Here is a 21,131-nt window from a genome sequence, read left to right as displayed (position 1 = left end):
CATAGTTTTGGAAGTGTTGGCCACAGCAATCAGGGCAGAAAAAGAAGTAAAAGGAATCCAGATACGAAAAGAAGAAGTGAAACTCTCTCTGTTTGCAGATGACATGATTCTCTACATAGAAAACCCTAAAGACTCTACCAGAAAATTACTAGAGCTAATCAATGAATACAGTAAAGTTGCAGGATATAAAATTAACACACAGAAATCTCTTGCATTCCTATACACTAACAATGAGAAAACAGAAAGAGAAATTGAGGAAAAAATACCATTCCCCATTGCAACAAAAAGAATAAAATACTTAGGAGTATATCTACCTAAAGAAACAAAAGACCTATACATAGAAAACTATAAAACACTGATGAAAGAAATCAAAGAGGACACAAACAGATGGAGAAATATACCGTGTTCATGGATTGGAAGAATTAATATTGTCAAAATGGCTATACTACCCAAAGTAATCAATAGATTCAATGCAATCCCTATCAAACTACCAACGGTATTTTTCACAGAACTGAGCTTGTTTCTATCTTCATTACAGCTTGGGATTCATCCAGCCTGGTATTTCATGATATATTATGCATAAAGTTAAGAAAATTAGTTATGAAGTGTTCCATCCATTGGATGTCCCTGGTGCTCCAGTTATTAAGAATCTACCTGCCAATGTAGGGCAAACAGGTTCCATCCCTTGTCCAGGAGGAATCCACATGCCTCGGGGCAACTAAGCCCATGCTCCACAACAGCAGTGAGCCCACATGTGGCTGTTACTGTAGCTCTTTTGCCCCGGAGTTTCTATTCTGCAACACAGGAAGCCACTGAAACAAGAAGGTTGTGCAGGGCAACTAGAGAGTATGCGGAAGCTAGAGAAAATCCATATGCAGCAAGGAAGACCAAGTCAAAAATAAAATAAACAAAACAACTAAAAAAATATATACCAAAAAACATCAGTAACTACAGACCTGACTTTAAAAAAAAAGTTCCATCCTTTACAAATTTTTTGAAGTTTGAAAAAGACAGGCATTAAATCTTCTCTGGCTGGTAGAAATGACAAATGAAGCTATTTCATTCTTGACTTTTGTTTGTAGGAAGGTATTCTGATTACTGATTTAATCTTCTTACTAGTTATTGGTATGTTCAGTTTTCTGTTCCCTCATGATCCTATTCTGTTTGCTGGTACATTTCTAGGAATTTATCCATTTCCTCTAAACTACATAATTTACAAACACGTAACTGGTTATAATGGTATGGACTAAGAATGCTGCCAGCCATATCAGTAAACAAAAGCCATCAAGTCATAAGCCACTGCAGCTATTTCTGAAAATGAACCCTGAGAGGACTGTGAAAATAGATCACAGAATAGTGATCCTAGATACCTAAGGTACCTAACAAAAGAATGATTTCAATCAGCCCAGGCTCGTATCTATTCCCAAAGACAGAAAAGTGCTAAATTCATTCACTTGAGATGCATGATTTTGTTTAACTAACTGAAATCTTATTATATTTTAACTACCTGGGTTTTTTGCTATAAAACTCCTATACATCCTGGTTCCACCTGTACAGCTCTTAGAAGCAGTCCCTCAGCAGCATCTGAGAGACAATCCTGCAGGGTATCTTCCTCAGAAAACCAACCAAATTCAACATAGTTCTCAACTTTTAGTTTCAGCATTTTTGTTTTCAGAAGACAACAGTCTCTTAAAATCTTTTGTATGTCTGTAATGTCAGTGGCAACATCTCCATTTTCACTGATTTTATTTAAGTCCTCTCCTTTTATTGATGAATCTAGCCAAAGATTTGTCAACTTGCTCATCTTTTTTTTTTTTTTAATAAACACTTAATTCTATTTCAGTGAACTGAAATAGTGAACTTCTGTGAACGTTCTAGTTTTCTCATAACTGATTTCTACTTTTATACCTGAAACCTGATTAATACAACTGAATTGTCTACATTCATCAAGACTTGCTTTGTGACCTAAAAACAAACCTGTCTTCTCCAGAATGTTCCATGCATTCTTCAGAAGAATGTTGTTTCTTTCATGGAATGTTCTGTATAATTGTGATAAATCTATTAAGTTGGATATATTGCTGAAGGCTATTTTCTTACTGGTTTTTGGTCTCAAATGGTTGAATATAATTAATTTCATATGTGTTCCTGTTTATAATAATTAGTGCCCTTTCTTTTTGACCTAAAGAAATCCCTCTAACATTTCTATTAAGACTGGCTTAGTGGTACTGAACTTCTGTAGAATTGTTTGCATGCAAAATTCTTACTCTGTCTTTTACTACCAGATAGAGATTTCTTGGTTGGAATTTTTTTCTTTCAGCACCTTGATTATATTGCATCATTCTCTTCTTAGCTGCAATTTCTGCTGAAACATCTGCTGATTGCCTACTGGTTATTTTTCTCTTGCTGCCCTAAGTCTTTAACTTCTGCTCTGTCTCTAACTTTTGACATTTTAATTACATTGTGTCTTGCTGCGGGTTCCTTTGAGTACATCTTATTTGGAATTCTGTGGGTTTTTTGAAGTATGATGTATTTCCTTACTTAGGTTTAAGAAAATTACAATTATTCTTTCTCAAAGTGTTCTGTCTTTGGGTCCCTGACAAGGAGACCATTAGTCTACTTGATATTGTCCCACATATCCCTAAAGCTGCCTTCACTTTTTCAATTTTTTTTTTTTTTTCTCCTTTGATTTTCTACTTGGGTGAATTCCAGAGCCCTTGCTTAAAATTCACTGGCCTTTCTTTCATACCATCTATTGTGCCACTGAACTGCTCTAGTGTGATTTCAGTGTTTTAGGTTTTCAGTTCTGTGATTCTGATCTCTCCAGTCTTTGCTGAAGTTCTTCTCACTGTGTTCACACACCTGTTTCTGAGCTCAGTGGGCATCTCTCCCATGATTACTTTGAACCCTTTATCAGGAAGATTACCTATCTCCATTCTCCATTGATTATCATTATGTTTTTCTCCAAGGTTTTATTTTACTGTTTCACTCACATTTCTCTTTTACTCATGTTTCTTGAGTCTCTTATGTTTGCTTATATACATACATTAACATACTCATGAACATACACACACATGTACACACAAAATAGCCAACACTCCCCACTTGGAGGAGTGGCCTCCTTTAGGAGATGAATCTTATACTTCAGGCTGGCCAAACTTTGACCACTGCTGTCCAAGAAGATTATTTTAAATTGTTACCAGTCATTGAGTGTGTTCCAAGACCAGTCAGTGTCCCAAAGAGGGTAGGCAGAGATCTCACCATCACCTACATTCAAGCTGATTGGAAGCCTGACCCTGAAAGGCAGCAGCTTTCAAAGAATGCAAATATGCATGGTCCTGTAAACTTATGAGCAAGCTGTGCTGGCCACTCAGACAGGCCATCTGCTGGTGTCCCCCTGGTAACAGTTGTAAAACTTAGGCCTCCATAAGAGTGGATAAGCAACTTCCTCAAGATACTGGAAAGATGTTGAGAGGCACTGCCAAGAGGGAAATGATGGCATCCTTCAGCATGTTTTCCCAAGGAACAATTCTTTAAGCCTCTAGAAGTAGGCAAAACCAAAAGCCCGACCTTGGACCAAAGTTCTAAGCAAGCAAACAACATCTTTCACAGGAAGAGGAGGCTATCTCAGTGTGCTGTTTGTGTGGCAGCCAGCTGTCTCTTTGACTCCTGGTGTCCCATGGGGCCCAGGTACACTAGCCTCCCTGGGAAAGAGCCAGGACTTCACAGGGGAGGTTCACATGCAGCAGTCAAAAAGAGCAGTGTACCAGACACATGTAAGAACGCTCCCCTCTCAGAATCTAGCATTTTGGAGCATCAGAGGGAAAGCGCAAAGAAAAGACCTGCCTTCCAAGGTCTCTGAAAGGTTTTAGTTAGCCTTTGATGTGTATCTATTCCGATGCCTGCCCTCAGGCCACAGCTATGAACATAAGCTAATAAGCCTCTTTCACAGAAAGACCTAACTCTGTTTCACTGCCAGTTGTGCTCTGGGACACTAGCTGTTAAAGAACTTTTTGGTGATTATTACAGTCCTGTGTGACCCACTGGCCACCATTGTGGTCCCCAGAACCAAGCAATGTAGATGCATCCCGGCAGCAGATAAAAATACTGAGGCACCAGATCTAGACCTTTGTGGGAGACAGTAGCATGCTAATGCAAAGCAGAGGGAGCTTGCAAAGTTCCTGTCTTCTAGTTTCTGTTCCCTGAGAGCAACATCATAGGTGTGCTACAACAAAAGCCTGGCCCTCAAGCTAAAAAATGTATGTATATCAATGTATGTATGGACAATCAAAGACAGGACTTTCCAAGAATATCTGCTCAGAATCCCCTGAGTGGCAGTTGCAAAACCAGAACACCAGCCATGTAAAACATTTCCCTCGGGAGGTACTATAGGTACTAGTACTGGTATAGGTACTACAGGTACTGGTACTATAGGATGTGACAGAAGGAAAGTGTGAAAATGCCTCCCGCTGGCTTTAGCAAGATTTATAGAGTACAAAAATGGCACCCTCTCTTGGAGAAGAAAAATGTCCAGAGATTTAAAAAATAACAAAACTATCCATCAAAACCAGCATACTCTTCAGGTTCACCTTCTAAGATTGGCAAACGAATGGCTTTCACATAAAGTCAGGGTGCTTTTTAAACACCTACCTCTGACCTCAGCCACGGTGAGAGTGAATCGGCGCAGGAGCCTTTTAAAAGGCATTTCTCGGTTTACAACAGCCCTTCGGGTCACATGAGTGCAATCCCCCTGTTGTTTTTCAAACTCAGATTTTGGGGGTATTCTCTCAGGTACAGGCCTTAAAGGCTGGGTTCTGATGATGTTGGGTTCAAACTCTAGACCCAGGTTTTCTAGTTCCCTTTTGCTTGTAGTTCACCACTGTGGGGCGGAGTTTGACTCAGCCTCTCCTATCCCTCAATGTGACAGTGATGTTATATTCTGAAGGTGGTTCAACTACTTAGAAAATAAGTTTTTTAAGAAGCAGTTTTTTTTTAAACATATTTTAAACCTAAAATATACTACTTTTTACTATTCATGAGAACTACTGACCTCCACAAGGATAAAACATCATAGAGAAGACACTCCTTGGACAAGTCTCCAATGTATCACTTCTGCAAATAAATGCAGTAACTCTTACTTGCCATATCCTTCCACCTCCAGAAAGTATCTAAATAAATAAATAACTCGATTTCTATTTCTCAAAGTTTAGTCCCTGGACTGGTAGTTTTGACCACCAACTAGGAACCTGTTAGAATGCAACCTACCTTAACGATCTTCTCCATCTCCACTTAAAATCTACTGTAAAATGTCTCAGCATTGACAATTTGACAAGATCTCTGGGTGACATGTAATGAGGTTAAGAAAAACTGGCCTAGCTCACTATGCTACTCAATTTGCTCTTTCTTCCCTAATCCTTTCATGGCTGGCTGCTGCTGTCCCAATAGAAAGTCAACCTAAACTATTCCTGCTGCTTTTCTTCTCTAAATTTCTTTCTCCATGTTTCTTTCTTTTTTTGTCCCTGCCTTAGTTTTCTAATACTTCTTTCTTGATTTTTATCATTCACTGTACCATAAGATTTTGATATCCAATGCAAACTTTCCTTCTTAGGTCAGCAATGCAACAACAGTGACAGCTGGAATCTCTGGTTTGAACGGAACTTCATTTTCTGCGATTCTTGGACATTTCCACTTCTCACACTGTCGCAGGGTGCCAGAGCGCTAAATCAGATATAGATGTGCCACTTGAATAAACAGTAACAAGATTTGTTGCAGTTCTGTCCTTACTGACAAGACACAGGAATGATAAAGAATAGTCGCTTTTAACGACAGATGAAAATGCAGTTTGTCAGTGATAATTCACTAAGTACTTCACAAAATCCAATGTTTTGGCATTTACATTAGAACCAACTATTCAAAAAATTTCCCACAACAATTCTTCAAAGGTTCTATGCCTTTTCCATTCTTGAATTTTAAGATTCTACCAAGGATTCCATGTTGAAGAGTGCTTCCATAATTCCAGGAAAAGAGTGCTGGTTGAAAACACATAATTAGAACAAACACGCCATGAGTGAACTTTGGAAGAAGGAAAAAGGAACACAACCTAGCAAACAGTAGATTCTCAGTAAATATTTCTTAAAATGTATTACTGTCATGTAACTAAAAAATTCAATCAAAATGGCAAAAGCCTTTATCTCTAACATTCCTTTCATGTCTAGAATTCCTGAATTTAGCCAAAAAAGCCAGTCTCTTTCAACTGAGAGGCATTACACATATAAACAAAAAAAGTGAGTCTGGAAATGCCAAGGCTGACTGACTTTCAGGGTACATCTCAAAAAGCATTATAATGTTCTAAACTGTGTATCACAATACTAAGTCAAACAATCAGCATAACTCCCGAGAAATTTGATTCTTCCCCTCAATTCTCTAATATGATTTTAAACATAAAACTGTATCAAAACCACATTTTCAAAGTTTATCAAGCACATACACACAGTTTGCTATGCTATACATGGGCCTCACTCCCTTAATACTCACAAGATCAGCGTATTTCTTACACAGAGCTGCCAGCTTCTCCTCTGGAGTTGAAAGAGTGTTTAAGGCTTGCATCAATAATAATACTTCTTTTCCTAATGATTTATAAAAGAAAAAAGGTAGCAGAAGGATGACATTAATTCAGTCTGTAAATTCTACATAAAACATATATTTCTAACTTAAGGCTATAAATAGAGACAGAGATTCACCTACTAAATTAAAGAAGCTATTTTCAAATTGATCTATTTAGCCTCACCATCATCCACATTTCTATACTTACCAACACTGCTACCTCTTAGATACTAATCACTTAAACAGCAAAAACAAGAGTTCTTCAAGAGTGCCTTAACAACTTTAGCAGAGGAAACAGGTTACTAAGATAGGTGGAGGTAAATGATGCTATAAAGTTAAAAATAATATTCTATTTCTTACCCTGAGGATAAGGGTTTATTTTCTAAACTGTTCAGCCTTGTATGTAGAGTATTTCATCAAAGAGAATGGTATTCATCTAATTCTTTAGCATTTAATCTAAAGTTGATATTTCATATACTTTACAGACTGTTATGGAGGTGCAAGAGAGGAAGAACAGTCCAACTTCAAAAAGCTGACCACCTTATTCAGATAAGATTTTAGTACTGAAAACTTTTTCCCTTCAGTTCAAAATAAAATTAAAAAAGGAACCATGTTTCAATGTGCAGACATAACAGTAACCTATACTTTAACTTTATGAATAGTTTAAACTCTATCTTAAACCATTTAAATGATTTCTAACTAAAGTTGTATTTTATGCACAAGTGTTAGGGTCACTGATATTACAGGTATCTGTCTTGTTTGCAAGGAATTATAAATACTTCACATATTCATATAAATTTTAAAGTCTTTAAAAACTAGCAGAAGGTGTATTAGGAAAGAGAATTTCAAGTTATGTTTTGCACAAATCACTAATTAAACAAGGTAAATATTAGGTACAACAGGAATGAAAAATTGAGGAGAAATCATTAAGACGAAGTAAGGGCTTCAGATTTCATTCATGAAATTTACTGTATCACACTGTTAATCCTAACTGTCAAATTAAGCAGCTATAGGACAGATTCTAAAACTAGTCTTACTAACGCACTTTCTAAGCTGCAAAATAACATATCATTTCCAAATTTTAGTGGATATTCTCTAATAAGCTGAGCAAATATATAGCTTTCATAGTAATTATTAGATTACTTTGAATGATCAAGCAACAAGGCAAATCAAATACTACTTCTGTCAAACTGGCCACATATATTTTTCTGGAAAACAATCCTTAGTCAGAGAGAAGGAACAAAAGCATCCAGAACTGCTTTCTACTCTGTTATTTTCACCTCCTGCATGTAATTGCTGGAGTGAAGCATACTGACCTGACCAAAAAAACTCGGTGAATTAGCTAAACATCTATCTCAAAACTAGTCATGTTCCACCATTACCAGTGCTGCAGATATATAAGTTTAACAAGAACCATGTGAAAATGTTCAACTCCTGAGCAGAGATCATTACCTAAGTTTTTTTCTTTGTTTCTGCGGCACTCTGAATCTTGTTGACCACCAGAGGGATCTGCTCCAGCTCCTGGCCCTGGAGGTTCCTCTCTTGACTCTTGTGTGCAGTACACTGGGCTCAGTAAATCCCTGCTCTTTGCTGTAATGTTACTGCTTTCATCCTCTTCCACTGAATGCTTGTTAGATGTGCTACCATAATTTGAGTCATTACACTGAGGAATATCATTTGATTGACAGTGATGCAACATATCTGGTTTTACTCCTACTCGGCAAATTCTAGATTCTTCCATTGTGATTCTCCATAAGCTAGAGGAAAAGAGCAGAAAAAAAAAATATAGAGGAAGGAGTTAAAAAAATGTAATCAAGGGAGGAAAACAAGGCTGTACAACACTGTTTTCCACCCCACTTTGCTCATTTTCTTAAGAGTGGACTCAAACATGGTTTCCCTCTCTCTCTCTCTTTTTTTTTTTTTTTTTTGGCTGCACCAAGTGTTATGCTGTATCTTAGCTTCCCAATGGATCAAGGATCAAAGCCCCCTGCAGTGGAAGTGTGGAGTTTCTAACCACTGGACCACCAGGGAACTCCCAGCCTTGCTCATGTTTAAATGTAGTTTAAAAAAAAAAAAATGTAGTTTTTACTTTGTGTACATGGTACAATCAACTGGCAGATGATCATGACAGTCTTTTACCACCTTTCACAGTGGTTTACAAAAAGACAGTGCTTGTTAGAATCAAAGGAGAAAAGGAGAGAGGAAGGGACTACTCTAATCATGGAACTGAAAAAAATCCTAGGCTCTGATCTTCTAATAAGTAATAAATATGCTGGCAGAATCTATCAGAATCAACTTCTACAGAACTCTGGAATCTCTAAAAGCCTACAGAAGAAAATTAAAATTAACAACCCAAATGGAAGGCTTAGCAAATAAAAGAGAAGTTGGAGATCACCATATGATTTTAATCTTCTGTCTGTCATTCTCCATACTCCTGGTCAGCAATGACTGTAAGAATAACAGCCCACACTCTCAATGATGCTACCAGTGCCAGTGGGAACAATGAAGACATTATTTTCATAGGACTGTGGTCTCTTTTAACCTTTCAGGCAGTTCCCCAAGAAACCTGTATAGGAGTCTGCCTCTGTTTATCCCTTGGAAGCATTATCTCAATGTTGGGAGATGCACACTGACTGAAACCTCCCATCCTGGCCAGGGTCCCTACTAACTATTTGCATGAGCTATTTTATGACAGATTGTCCTGGTAAAGAACACCAAACTAATAAGCCACCACCAACCAGAAGAGTTCAGAAAAGATTAAAAGAGAACACCATGTATCCAACCAACTCCCAGAATCCTTCTGGTTGGTATCCATCTTGGCTGAGCAATGCATGTGCCACCAGGAAGGACTCTAAGTCAGAATGGTTGGCCAAAAAAATAAAATGATTTGCCAAAGACAACCCAGAAACTAATCCCATCACCATAAAACCTGAGACTGCAGGCCACAAGCCACATGGCACAACAGTTCTCCTGGGTTCCCTTACCCTGCTGCTCTCTGCCCCAGTGCGCTTTTCCAATAGTCTCTTGCTTTGTCAGCACACGTCTCCTCAGACAATTCTTTCCCAAGTATTTAAAAAAGAGTCCACTCTTGGGGCCCTCCAGGGGGACCCCGCTTCTTACAATATTAACACTAGGGAAGCACTGTGGATGTCTTTAGATACAAGTATAAAAGGCTCAATACTGACCTCAGCAGCCTGAGATATGGGACAAAGACCATGAAAAAGCAACAACGCAGGAAAATCTTTACAGAGAAAGGCTGGGAAAGGAGATGAATATACGCATTTTAAAAGTCCCATGTTAAGAGTTATCTTACTATCTCTGCTTAGCCTTCAGTCTGACCTTCAAGCAGAAGCAAAGGCTAAGGCCAAGTTGTAAAGACCCTGACTAAGTACTCCAAGCTGCACAAAAGTACAAGAGAAAGCATGTGTTTGTGTACTGATGTGAAACTAACTTTCTTCAAATGCACTGATTTCTCCCTGGGTACCTGGGTATCCCCTTGATAAGGAAAGCACACTTACTGAAACCACCCACCCTGGTCAGGTACCACAGTAACCACTTACAATTAGTTATTTTATGACAGGACGTTCTGGTAAGGAACATGGAAAAATAAGCCATCACAAACCAGGAGAATTTGAGAAAGATCAAAAGGAGACATCACGTTTCCTACCACATCCCAGATTCCCAGCTGGCATTTATTTTGGCTGAGTAATGTGTGCGCCATGAGGAAGGATTCTGAGTCAGAATGACTGGCCAAAGACAAACTGGTAACTAACCCCATCACTGTAAAACCTGAGACTGCAACCCACATGGCACTCCTGGGTTCCCTTACCATATTGCTCTCCATCTGGTTGCCCCAAACCAATAAAGTCTCTTACTTTGTCAGCAAGAGTGTCTCCTCAGACAATACATTTCTGGGTATCAGACAAGAGCCCACACTGAGGCCCTAAAAACAGGTCCCTCTTCCTGCAATACTGTGACTTTAGCTATCTTGCACAGAAAGGTGCCTTGGGTTGGGGACAAATTCTCTCCAACCCCCACATGAAACCCATCCAAGTAAGCTGGGGCACTGTGGAGAAAAGAGCAACCCAACACAAATTTTTATGGCTCTTTGGAAATAGCTACTCAAATCACTCACTGCACCATCTAGTTATGTAGGAATAAGAGGTCTCTGAATTCAACTGAAGAGGTTTGGGGCAGGATTCACAGTCCATCAAGGAAGCTCAACAAATCAGCTTCAAGCTGACAAGGTGTTGCTTACACATCTAAACCCAGTGCAAATGCCTATACCTATATCCATTACAAATGAACTATCTTACAAACAGCAGGGGTCCACAGCCAGACAAAAGCAAGAATGTCCAGACTGACAGGAAACCATACAGTTTAGATGTTAAGTGTCCCAAAGGCAAAGAAAGGTTGGGAAATGGCAAGAATCTCCTGCATTCAAATGTAATGTGTTGCTCATAAGGCTTTCACTACAATAAAAAATCAGCCTTGCAGAAAAGAAACACTCATCACACATCAACTCCATGACACTTCTGATATAAGGTAAATACAGACAACAATCCCTCCTCCCCCTCGGGAAATTAGAGCTGGGATGAAAATCAGGGAATATGGACCCTCAAGCTCCTCCTTCCCCTGTGAATATTCTGCCCCTTCATCTGTATGCTCCTCACATCTGACTTGCGAAAGAAACCCAGAGTAGCACTTCCTAATTTATCTGCCTGGTCTCCCTCCAAGAGCATGACTTCTAAGCTGCTGCAGTCATATTAAACTCTTCGCAACGCTATGGACTATAGCCCACCAGGCTCCTCCATCCCTGAGATTCTTTAGGCAAGAATACTGGAGTGGGTTGCCATGTCCACCTCCTGGGGATCTTCCCAACCCAGGGATTGAACCTGAATCTCTTAAGTCTCCTGCATTGGCAGGTGGATTCTTTACCTGCTGAGTTAGTGGAAAAGTCCTCTGAGAGCAAACTTCTGCTTAAATAAATTCTCATTTTACTTTTTTAATCTCCCTATCTTGTCTCCAAATTCTTTTTGCAATGAGGCAAGAACCTTAAATTCACTGGGAATACCTGAGCAGGCATATAAAAGAACTCCATTTTTGGTTACCACAAATTGGAGTAATAAATCACAGCTACTAAAAGAATCATGTGGATTACTAACATAGATGTTTATGCTGAGTAAAATCAAGCTACTGATCAAGACTGCACTGCCCAGATGGCGATGACTGCTGGCTGGACTGCACTCTGTACTGAGTATGGCTATGTGCCCATATTCACAAAAATGGTACCACGTAAAGGATTCTTTCCTAATGCAAAGGCTGCCCCTGCCTGTTAGACTTGTGATACACACAAAAAGCTGACCCACTTGTCTCCAGACTGGGAAGGCCACGATACACAGGGCCTTGATTCCCTTCATTCTAAAAGTCTTAAATGCATCCAACCTTTAAGTCTCCTTAGATCTACTGGTCATGGGTGACCCATAGTTAACAACCTTTTCAGGTCATGGGATTGATGTGCCATACCAATCACTTGACTTTGGCTACATCACTACAGCCTTTGAAATGATCTGTCATGTGGTCAGTCCAGTCGTGTCAACTCTGTGACCCCACGGACTGCTCCATGCCAGGATTCCCCATCCATCACCAACTCCCAAGCCTGTTCAAACTAATGTCCATCAAGTTGGTGATGCCATCCAGCCATCTTATCCTCTGCTGTCCCCTTCTCCTCCTGCCGTCTATCTTTCCCAACATCAGGTCTTTTCCAATCAGTCAGTTCTTTGCATCAGGTGGCCAAAGTATTGACAACCCCATGAAGAGCTATGTGGTCAGACTCCTACCTAATCTGCAGTCTGAAACTGTTAAAGAGAAGCACACCGACTGAAACTGCCCATCCTGGCCAGGCACCAGGGTAATCATTTGCATGAGTTATTTTACAACAGGAGGTCCTGGTAATGAACATGGAACTATAAACTACCACCAATGGAAGAATTTGACAAAAGGTCAAAGGGAGACCCTACATGTCTGACCACCTCCCAGAGTCTTGTTGCTGGTTTCCATTTTTGATGAGCAAGACATGCATCACCAGGAAAAACTCTGAGTCAGAATGACTGGCCAAAGACAACCCAAAAACTAATCCCATTACCATAAAATCAGACACTGCAAGCCATGTGGCAGAGCAGTTCTCCTGGGTTCTCTTACCCTACTGCTTTCTGCCCAGGCTCCCCTTCCCAGTAAAATCTCTTGTTTTGTCAGAATATGTGTCTCCTTTGACAACTCATTTCTGAGCATTAGACAAGAGTACACTTGCAGGCTCTGGAAGGAGTCCCCATTCCTGCAACAAAACTGGTACACATTTCAGCACAAAAGCCACAAACACAGGGTGATAATAAGGTACCCCTGACATTTTATCCACATTCCCTGTCATCCACAGGCATCTGGAATTACTGAGCATTAGGCCTGCTTCTCAAAAATTGATGCAGAAATGAATTCTGATGTTAACTCCCTCAAATTTATCTTATCTACACACTGTGGAAAGCAAGCTGAGGCACTGATCAGGACAAAAGAGATGCTAGGTTACATACATCTGCTTTTAAAAAATTAGCACTGAGTGTGAAAGAAATTCAAAGAATCTTTGTCACTTTTAGGCTGCTGTTTTTTTCTTTCTCGCAACAGCATAAAACCGTGAGCTCAAGTGGCATACTCTACCTAAACTGGTGTCTAAAAGAGTCATACTTGATTTCAGCTACCTGGACTGTCTTGTGAGACTAAAATGGTTGTGCACCTGTGAACGAAGTGGATAATGACCACTATCAAGTATACCTAAGAAATCTCCCTCTGATGACTTATGCAAGTCAAAGAGGAGGACAAAATGGATCTCTGCAAGGTTTATAATAGCCCTCTCCTCTAGTACCTAGCCTTTGTGGGAAAAGGGACTGTCATGAGTAGGTTAAAAAAAGGACAAAAACTGAAATTATAGCTACTGGAAATATAGACTGTGTTAACAAATCTAACATTAGCCATCCAATGCATTTTAAAACTGCCCCAAAGTCTTCATCACAGAAAGATGTACCCTTATGTAACTCTCCTAAATTTTGGAATTAAGAGTGGTGATTCTCCCTTCCAGCCAGACTGCTCAGATGACAATCTATCACTCAAATGGAAACAGCAGTGAAAGTCCCAGCTCCTTCATTTCCTAAGCAAAATGCTTATCATCATCACCTTTTATCTCCCTTACCCTCACTTTTCTAGATACTTCTAAGTCATTTCAAGTATAGACAAATACCATCCAGCTGGTGTCAGACAGAGACAGGATAAACTGGACTACGTGGCCTTAGGTAGGTCTTTAAAGGAGAAGTATGTGAATCAGTTATTCACCTGCAAACCCTAGGGTTATCAGTTGGCTAGGGAGCCATACTGCAAATCACTTTAAATCTGTGCCCACTGGAAAACACAAATGTAAGTTTCACTTTAGGAATCTCAACAATCATAATTCATACATATGTGTGTCCCTTCTTAGATGGAAGCCAAGAATAAACTTACATTCCTGTAGAAAAAGTCTCCCACATTAGGACAGATCATAAGAGATTATCAACTGTTTCATCAGGAAGTCAAGGGACTATCAGAAAAATACAAAATGCTCTCCAAATTGATGTTACTTTGGTTTCCTGAAGAAACTCATGGCAGGAGCAGTTGATTCTTGGCTGATGGCTACATTACAGGTAGTTATCACCCTAATGAGAGTCATTCACAAATAAAAGACAGACGGAAATCTCTTCACAAGTTCAGCTGAAATGATCAACGGAATGTATTCAGGAGAGTCTCAACCAACTGGCCACACTTATTAGTTATAGTAAAACAACCTAGCAAACAGATGGCCAGAAGACATGAATATACAATTTCCCAACGATGGCCAACAGATACATGAAAAGATGCTGAGCAGCACTGAAAAGGCAATGAAAATCAAAACCACAATGTAATATTCCCTCACATCTGCCAGAACACTACCATCAAAAAGATCACATATTGTGAAAATGAAGTTATTCATTATTTAACTCATGGGATGTGTAGCCAAATATTCCAGAATATAGGGTTCATATTTGCACACTTCTTACACACTGGTTTGTCTAAACTGAAATTCTATCTCCAGGGTCAGGGTTCTTCTTCTCACACCTTTAGATACTGGCTTATCCAAGATTAAGAAAGAAAAATGAAAAGCATATCTATTAATAACTCATCCAAAGAATCTAATAATCAGCTGAGGTGCAACTCTCATCAACCATGCCAATTAAGAAAATGACTATACTACCCAAAGCAATCTATAGATTCAATGCAATTCCTATCAAGCTACAAACTGCATTTTTCACAGAAATAGAACAAATAATTTCACAATTTGTATGGGAATACAAATAACCTCAAGTAGCCGAAGCAATCTTGAGAAAGAAGAATGGAACTGGAGGAATCAACCTGCCTTACTTCAGGCTCTACTACAAAGCCACAGTCATCAAGACAGTATGGTATTGGCACAAAGACAGAAATATAGATCAAGGGAACAGAATAGTAAGTCCAGAGATAAATCCACGTACCTATGGACAGCTTATCTTCAACAGAGGAGGCAAGGATATACAATGGAAAAAAAGACAAACTCTTTAACAAGTGGTGCTTGGGAAACTGGTCAACCACTTGTAAAAGAATGAAACTAGAACACTTTCTAACACCATACACAAAAATAAACTCAAAATGGATTACAGATCTAAATGTAAGACCAGAAACTATAAAACTCCTAGAGGAGAACATAGGCAAAACACTCTCCAACATAAATCACAGCAGGATCCTCTATGACCCACCTCCCAGAATATTAGAAATAAAAGCAAAAGTAAAAAATGGGACCTAATGAAACTTAAAAGCTTTTGCACAACAAAGGCAACTATAAGCAAGGTGAAAAGACAGCCTTCAGAATGGGAGAAAATAATAGCAAATAAAGCAACAGTGAAAGATCAATCTCAAAAATATACAAGCAACTCCTGCAGCTCAATTCCAGAAAAATAAATGACCCAATCAAAAAATGGGCTGAAGAATTAAACAGACATTTCTCCAAAGAAGACATACAGATAGCTAACAAACACATGAAAAGATGCTCAACATCACTCATTATCAGAGAAATGCAAGTCAAAACCTCAATAAGGTATCATTACATGCCAGTCAGAATGGCTGCTATCCAAAAGTCTACAAGCAATAAATGCTGAACAGGGTGTGGAGAAAAGGGAATCCTGTTACCCTGTTGGTGGGAATGCAAACTAGTATAGCCGCTATGGAGAACAGTGTGGAGATTTCTTTAAAAACTGGAAACAGAACTGCCATGACCCAGCAATCCCACTCCTGGGCATACACACCAAGGAAACCAGATCTGAAAGAGACATGTGCACCCCAATGTTCATTGCAGCACTGTTTATAATTGCCAGGACATGGAAGCAACCTAGATGTCCATCAGCAGACGAATGGATAAGGAAGCTGTGGTACATATACACCATGGAATATTACTCAGCCATTAAAAAGAATACACTTGAATCAGTTCTAATGAGATGGATGAAACTGGAGCCCATTATACAGAGTGAAGTAAGCCAGAAAGATAAAGACCAATACAGTATACTAACGCATATGTATGGAATTTAAAAAGATGGTAACAATAACCCAATATGCAAAACAGAAAAGAGACACAGATGTACAGAACAGATTTTTGGACTCTGTGGGAGAGCTGAGGATGGGATGTTCTGAGAGAATAGCATTGAAACAAGTATACTATCAAGGGTGAAACAGATCACCAGCCCAGGTTGGATGCATGAGACAAGTGTTCAGGACTGGTGCACAGGGAAGACCCAGAGGGATGGAATGGAGAGAGAGGTGGGAGGGGGGATCAGGATGGGGAACATGTGTAAATCCATGGCTGATTCATGTCAATGTATGGCAAAAACCACTACAATATTGTAAAGTAATTAGCCTCCAACTAATAAAAATAAATAAATAAAATAAAACTTGAAACAAATTTATGAGATAGTAAATTAACACAATGTGCTAATTATCTATGACAATAAGGAAGTCGGCACAACTATAGGAACAGACTATACTACTGAAGGTACACTGATAGTAATATAAAATAGTTGTCATTTTTTTATCCCCAGGGAACCAAAATGTAAAAAACTAAGTAGCATACATAAGAAGAAATGAGAATTTAAATGCTACACTACCAAAAATTCAAACAAAAAAGCAGTAGTATAGGAAATGAGAAGGAAAAAAAAAAATACAGCAAACAAACAACAGAATGGCAAAAGCAAACTCCTCCCTATCAAAAATTACCTTAAACAGAAAAAATTCCGCAATAAAAAGGCAAAATGACAAATTTTTAAAAACTAGTATCCCAGGACATGCTATGACTCACTTTCCTTTTCTCAAAACTTTCATTTATTGAAGTACACAGGCATCTACTATTGTTGAAGAAATCATTTGACTTCCCAGATTTATGCATGATTAAACATATTAACACCTCCCCTTAGACTTTTGGTGACCCCCGTGGACTATACAGTCCATGGAATTCTCCAGGCCAGAATACTGGAAAGGGTAGCCTTTCCCTTCTCCAGGGTATCTTACCAACCCAGGGATCAAACCAAGGTCTCCTGCATTGCAGGCAGATTCTTTACCAGCTGAACCACAGGGAAGCCCAAGAATACTGGCATGGGTAGCCTATCCCTTCTCCAGAGGATCTTCCTGACCCAGAATTAAACCAGGGTTACAGTTACTGCATTGCAGGTAGATTTTTTTACCAACTGAGTTATCAGGGATGCCCTAAAATTGCCTACACTATCTCAATATCTATGACCAAAATGCCCATAAATTATTTACAAGTTACAAGCTCTCCTGAAAATGATCCTCAAACCTTTATTTTTAATTTGAAATGTATTTTTCATTGCAATAACAATAAAATATTATGTGAATTTCACTGTAAGCCTTATATTTCAGCTTTTGTATACCCTACGCCATGTGTAGGTGCTCAGTCCTGTCCAACTCTGCATCACCATGGACTGCAAGGAAATACAATCACTCCATCCTAAAATCAGTCCTGAACAGTCATTGGAAGGACTGATGCTGAAGCTGAAGCTCCAATATTCTGGCCACCTGATGTGAAGACTGACTCATCTGAAAAGACCCTGATGCTACGAAAGAGTAAAGGAGAGAGGAGAAGGGGATAACAGAGGATGAGATCATTGGATGGCATCACAGACTCAATGGAGAGGAGTTTGAGTAAACTCCGGGAGTTGGTGATGGACAGGGAGTGCTGTAGTCCATGGGATCACAAAGAGTCAGATATGACTGAGTGACTGAACTAAACTGGAATGTAGCTGGCTAGGCTCTTCTGTCCCTGGGATTCTCCAAGCCATTCCTTTCTCCAGGGGATATGCCTGACCCAGAGACTGAATCTGAGTCTCCTGAATTGGCAGGCAGATTCTTTACCACTGAGCCAGCTTGAAGTCCCATACTCTACACAATCAAAAATATGATTTCCATGCATTATCATATACTTGATAAACTTTACCCATTTTGCCCTCCCCTATAACCTCTTACCCTTTAGCAACCACTACTCTGTTAGAGGACTCACTTAAATAACAAATATACAAAGTATAGAAATGTATATTCCTATGAATACTAAAAGAAATCTCATCAAAATGGAGCCCAGGGGCCCATAGTTTTCAGCCAGTACCACTGCACTTATAGGAGGAGTTAAGAATTACAGAACCTAACACTACAATAGGAAAAAAAAAAAAATCTTCCAACTACAAATGTTAAAAGGAAAACACAGACACTGTATTCCCTAGAAGAAATGGACCACTTACCTCTGCGAGTGAGAAATTATCATGCTGAACTCTCACTTTTCTCCTAAAGACTTTCATTCAAAAATTGTCCCTAATTTCTCCTTTTTCTATGTAAAATAATATTTCTCTTATTAGAATGTCCTAAACTGCGGAGTTACCCCTTTTTTAAAAATCATATTTGTCTTTGGAGGAAGTACCCTCTGTGAAATTCCAAATTCTTAAGAGTGCTATGCATCCAGTTTTTTTGTTTTTTTTTCACAATCCTGCAAGAACTTAATCTGTTTTGCAGAATACAAGGAGAGAGAGAGAAAAGCCAAGTGTGAAGTATTCACACCTTCATATAGAGACAAAAGAATCTCACTTCAGACACAGGTGGAATAAATTCTTCGCACTTTGTTCAAATGTAAAGTTCATGAAACTTTGAAGTTCACAGAAGATACTACAAAAATTTTAGTTTATGGGCTCAAAGAGAAACAAACGCTTCAAGTTTAAATTAACAGAGAAAGAAAAAGTGTTGCGTTATACGGCTCTTTCCCTGCAATTCTCAACTCCAGGGTTCCGAAAACCATATAACTGTATGTAGCACAGTCGTTGTGAAAAACTTTCTCAAACTCATCCCAGAAGGATTTTTCCATCCTAATAGAGATTGAGATTTTCCTTTCACCAGATAAACAACGTAATGCTCCACTATCATTTCTATACCAAGACCTGTGTATGGAGAGCCGCTCAGTCGTGTCGACTCTTTGCAACCTTATGGCTCCTCTGTCCACGGAATTCTCCAGGCAAGACTACTGGAGTCGGTTGCAATTTCCTCCTCCAGGGGATCTTCCAGACCCAGGGGTCTCCTGCTTTGCAGCCAAATTATTTAGCTCTGAGCCAGAAGGGAAGCCCTCCAAGCCGCAAGTTGTCGTCCACATCACTGATGCCAGACAGCCCAGGCCGAGAAACCGAGCAACTCTAATAGGTAGCCACCGATGCCTGCTATCCGCTTAGTGGCAGAAAGCAACGGAGGACCGGAAAACACACACCACCCAACGCAGCCCCGACCTCGGCGCCATTAAGTACGCAACAGCCTTGCCAAGCTGCCGCAACACACCCTGAAGAGCGACCCGCCCACTAGCAGTCCTTGTTCCCAGTCCACCGAGGCTGGCGGCCAACGATGGGAATACAGGGAAATCAGTGGGCAAGAGGACGTACGACTCACCGGACCCAAAGGACCCCGAGGCACCCGCCGCAGGCAGCGGTCACAGGTGGCAACTGCTGCTGTTGCTGCTGCTAAGTCGCGTCAGTCGTGTCCGACTCTGTGCGACCCCACAGACGGCAGCCCACCAGGCTCCTCTGTCCCTGGGATTCTCCAAGCAAGAATACGGAGTGAGCTGCCATTTCCTTCCCCAGTGCATGAAAGTGGAAAGTGAAAGTGAAGTCGCTCAGTCGTGTCCGACTCTTCGAGACCCCACAGACTGTAACCTACCAGGCTCTTCCGTCCATGGGATTTCCCAAGCAAGAGTACTGGAGTGGGTTGTCCCGCACTCTTTCCCCACAAACAAGACAGTTCTGAACCGCCTCCTCTAATTAACCGGCGCACACCGCCCGAAGGCCCAGCGGTCCCTCGACCCCATTTATTAAAGTTGAACTTCTTCCCCCGACTACCCCAACACATACATCCTCCTCCTATCTTCACCCTCTGAAGGAAAAGTTAACTAAAATAACCAAATATAGTGAATAGGAAAACGTGCAAAACGTAAAATTCTCTCTCACACTCCACCCCCGTCACCCGGTGGCAACCAAAACTGACCGGCTTCGGACTTCTGGCTATGCAGTCAACTGCCCGGAATGGCCTCAACCGTCTCAGCCTCGGTGCCAACGCCTCTGCCGCGCGCTGCCTAGCCTACGCGCGTCGCGGAAAACTGACGCAAGGATCTAAACCCGCACATTGCCGGAAGCTCGCAGGACCTAACAACTAACTCCAAGCCCCAGCAGCCAATCGCTGACCCGGCGCTCTCCACGTGACAAGTGAAAGGTTTGCTTCTACTGGATAAACCTGGATGAGGGGTTGGGGATTATCTGAGGCTAAACTCGGCTTCAGGGTCAAACTGAGAACCGAAAGGCCGGGTGACGTTGCCTGGAAGAGAATAGACACTGTGGAAAGAACTGCTGGTGCTAGCAAACTGATCCGCCAAACTTTGCACTCCCTGTTTGGGTTTAGGGCGGAACTGGGCGCACTACAAGAAGGGCAGAGTATTCACTGTGCTGTGCATGCAGCTTAATGGGAATTGTGGTTTTCTAGGGGCAATATCACAATAAAGTACTCTGGCAACTTTGAAAATATTCCGCTATTTCAAAAGACGAGTTCAAGGTCAGGTGAAAGTAGTAAAAACTCCTTTTTTGTTCTTGTTACCTTATATTTGCTAGGGACCTCGGTGTTATTATCCTGAAATGATTGAGAGTAACGGTCAGTACAGGCATACGTTGTTCATTGCATTTCACAGCTATTGCATCTTTTTGCAGATTGAAGAGTTGTGGCAGTTTACTCTGCAAGTTCATTATTAACATCTTTGAACGTCATTTCATCCCTTCTTGTCTCCTGTACAAAAAAATAAACAAACAAAAACCTCAGTTAAATAGGTTTGGGCTATCAGAAGGGACCTCACATCCTGAGACCATGGC

General features: G+C 40.3%; 1 protein-coding gene across 4 annotated transcripts in view; it reads right to left on the bottom strand.

Annotated features, from left to right (window-relative positions):
• TXLNG (taxilin gamma) overlaps nucleotides 1–20,378 on the bottom strand; it is a 108,819-nt gene extending 88,441 nt beyond the window's left edge. For 2 of the 4 annotated variants that reach the window (XM_070462128.1, XM_070462130.1), the window contains exons 1-3: nucleotides 20,260–20,377; nucleotides 8,053–8,357; nucleotides 6,532–6,623 (exon numbers count right to left, since the gene is read on the bottom strand). In XM_070462128.1, coding sequence (XP_070318229.1) covers nucleotides 6,532–6,623; nucleotides 8,053–8,341 — 381 coding nt within the window. In that variant the 5' untranslated portion in view covers nucleotides 8,342–8,357; nucleotides 20,260–20,377. Of the gene's footprint in view, nucleotides 1–6,531; nucleotides 6,624–8,052; nucleotides 8,358–20,259 lie in introns of all 4 variants that reach the window. The other 2 variants (XM_070462129.1, XM_070462131.1) reach the window with 2 other exon arrangements.
• Nucleotides 20,379–21,131: the final 753 nt, after the last annotated feature.

Source organism: Odocoileus virginianus, chromosome Y (assembly GCF_023699985.2).
Source record: "Odocoileus virginianus isolate 20LAN1187 ecotype Illinois chromosome Y, Ovbor_1.2, whole genome shotgun sequence".
NCBI classification, from domain to species: domain Eukaryota; kingdom Metazoa; phylum Chordata; class Mammalia; order Artiodactyla; family Cervidae; genus Odocoileus; species Odocoileus virginianus.
Note: the sequence above shows the minus strand (reverse complement) of the source record. Positions and strands in the feature narration are given on the sequence as shown.